The sequence below is a fragment of the Plasmodium gaboni genome, chromosome 10 (assembly GCF_001602025.1).
Source record: "Plasmodium gaboni strain SY75 chromosome 10, whole genome shotgun sequence".
Lineage (NCBI taxonomy): Eukaryota > Apicomplexa > Aconoidasida > Haemosporida > Plasmodiidae > Plasmodium > Plasmodium gaboni.
In genome coordinates, this window is record NC_031490.1 from 105,289 (window position 1) to 108,550 (window position 3,262).

The window sequence follows — 3,262 nt, forward strand, 5'->3', positions numbered from 1 at the left end:
TATATAGATAGATAAATACAGCAAAATTGTAAATATATTCATATATATATATATATATATATATATATATATATATATATATATATATATATATATATATATATATTCATATATTTATACATATATATAATGAACCTTTTACTTTTAGTTTTACTTTTAGTTTTACTTTTAGTTTTACTTTTACTTTTAGTTTTAGTTTTACTTTTACTTTTACCTTTACATTTACCTTTTTTTGACCTTTGTTTTGGCTAAAAATATTCTGCGAATTCATCCTTTATATTTAATAACATAGGGTCATCAAAAAATCTATTAATTGTGACATCTTCTGATAATCCTTTTCTTCTTCTTGTTTTTAATAAAAATTCTCTTGCCAAATGTTGTATAGGTGCAGGTTCGAGAGGTCGTAAGATTACAGATTTGTCTAATGGATCACCTGGTACTATATGCCAATGATCAAACATACTGATACAGAATGCTTGACCACTTGTATGTGTTCTTAAATCTGTTTCAAATCCAAAAGATTCAATAGCAGGTATATATGCATGTACCATATATAATGGTGTACCTACCTTTGGAAAATCTTTTAATACATGACCTCTTCTTCTTGATAAGACATTATATACAGCTGAAACAGAATCACCTGAACAAATAATTTCTGTTAATAATATTGGTTCTAATAATCTAGGTGTAGCTAATAAAACTGAAGAATATATAGCTCTTCTTGCTGTAGGTATAATTTGTCCAGCTCCTCTATTAATTGGATCATCATCAATATGTGCACGTAATATTTTAACTTTAACTCCTTTCATGCTTTCTTCAATTAATGGTCCTTCTTTTGTTGCCCATGAAAATCCTTGAATAATATTATCTTTAATAGAATATAAATTTTCTTTATTAGTTTCTTGAAATAATGAATCATCAACTAATATATTTGGACTGTTATTTTCTGGACCAAAAGCCCAAAGAGATCTAATAGATAAAATATCCCAATTATATTTATTTTTTAATAATGATATTACATTAGGATCTATATTATAATTTAATGTGCTTTTCCTTTTTTCTTTATCTAAATCGTTTATTAATTTTTCATCTCTTTGTTCCTTATCGTTAAAAATGGTATTTTTATTATCAATATTATTTATATGATTGGTTATATTATTATGATCATCATCTGAATAATCATGTGAATAATTCTTTTCATGATCAATATTATTTTTATTTTCATTTGTTTTATTTAATATTCTATCCATTGTATTTATATATTGATCTATATTTAAATTTTGGTTTTCATTTAAATGTATGAGTCCTTGGACTATATCATCACCTAATTCTTTTTGCATTGGTTCTGCTATCATATATATTTTGTTTTTCTTATTTGGTGTCTCTGCAAAGCAATTAAGTGCTGATGTGTCAATAATTGTTTCATTAAATTGAACAACTGGGTCAGATACTTTAATTTCTAAATCACCATATAATTTTCTTAAATCATGTAAAATGCAATCTAAATATAATTCTCCTGTTCCTAATATTATGTGTTCTCCAGATTCTTCTACTTTTGTACTAGATAAAGGATATACCTTATCTATTTTTCTAAGTCCTTCTAACATTTTTGGTAATTCTGATGGATTAATAGGTTCACATGCTACTTTAAAAACAGAATTGACACAATTTAAATAACGAAATTTTTTATGGAGAGGATAAAATATTTCTGCATTATCATTCAAAAGAAATGATTTATCTAAATTATATAAATCTTTATCATATTGATATTTAACTATATTATCATCATTATTATTATCATCATTATTAACATCATTATTATCATCACTATTATTATTATTATTAATATTATTATTATTTTCATTGTTATACCAATTTAAATTTATATGATCTGTTTTATTTTTATTTATTTTTCTTTTGACATTTGTAATTGTACATGTTTTATTTATACATATATCTATACCTCCAATTAAACAAAAATTCCCAGCAGGTATTTCATCTACTTCTATTCTATATCTTCCTTCATATATCCATAAATGTGTTATCACTCTTGTTATCATATCCTCATCATCATTTAATGTATATCCTTCTCCTAATATACGAACAGTTTGGCCTTTCTTAATAGTACCACACATAACTCTACCGAATAAATCTATCATTCCACATTCTGGACGATGATAATTTTTTATAATATATATCATTAAATTATCTGTTTCGTTTCCATTCAAACATTTCATCATATCATATGATATCTTTGTTTTCAATGAACCCGAATAAATTTGTAACGTTTTATTCTTTGCATTATCTAATGGAGATGGACAATTATCAATAATTATATCAACAAATGCTGTAGTGTCTTCAAAAATCATACCATTAATTTTTTTTAATAAATATTTAGTATTATATAAATAATCCTTTTTTTTTAAAGATATATTAAATGATTGTAAAAATGGTATAAGAAATTCTTTTTCTTCTGAACATATATAACCAAATATTTTATATAAAGGATTTAATATAAATTCAACAAAAGATCTTTTTTGATTAGCATATAAAGGGGATTCTTCAAAGGTAAAATTTTCTTCATCATAATATATATCTCCCCATAAATATAAAGAAAATTCATCTATATCTATATTATATGCATTATATATATTACAATATATTTTGCTAAAAGATTTTAAAGTAAAAAAAACACCATAAATACTTGAACTAAATAAAACATTATTTTTTAAAGGAGATAATAAAAATTTTTTTTTTTCACTACTACTTTTATTTAATAAATCACATATAGATTCAATTTTCATATTTATTTCTTCAATTGTATAATTTATTTTATGATATGCATCATTAGGTGGTAAACGTAAATCCATAATTAATTTATCAATACAATTAATAATTAATATAATTTTTACATTCTCATAAATACATGCTTTAATTATATTTTCTGTCACATACATACATCCATCTACAACATCAACAACTAAACAACAACATTCACATATATTTAAGGAACATAAAAATTCATCAAAAAAATTAACATGTCCTGGTGTATCAATAATATTAAATAGATACGATTTATATTTTACATTATCTTTTTTTTTATTTAATAAAATATTATTAGGAATATTTTCATATATACGATTCGAAAATAATAGAGAAATAGGTATAGCTTTTATAGATAAACCTCTAGCTTGTTCATCTAATCTTGTATCTGTATAATTAATTAAATGATCTATTATTTTACTATTATATGGTGTTCCCT

At 22.7% G+C, this 3,262-nt stretch overlaps 1 protein-coding gene across 1 annotated transcript in view; it reads right to left on the reverse strand.

Moving 5' to 3' along the window:
- Nucleotides 1-248: 248 nt before the first annotated feature.
- The window catches only part of PGSY75_1003800 (putative U5 small nuclear ribonuclear protein), a gene marked incomplete at both ends in the record, with an annotated part of 3,702 nt that continues 688 nt past the window's right edge, over nucleotides 249-3,262 (reverse strand). The window contains one exon of the mRNA XM_018785804.1: nucleotides 249-3,262. This exon is cut by the window's right edge and continues 688 nt beyond it. Within this exon, the coding sequence (XP_018641421.1) occupies nucleotides 249-3,262 (3,014 nt within the window).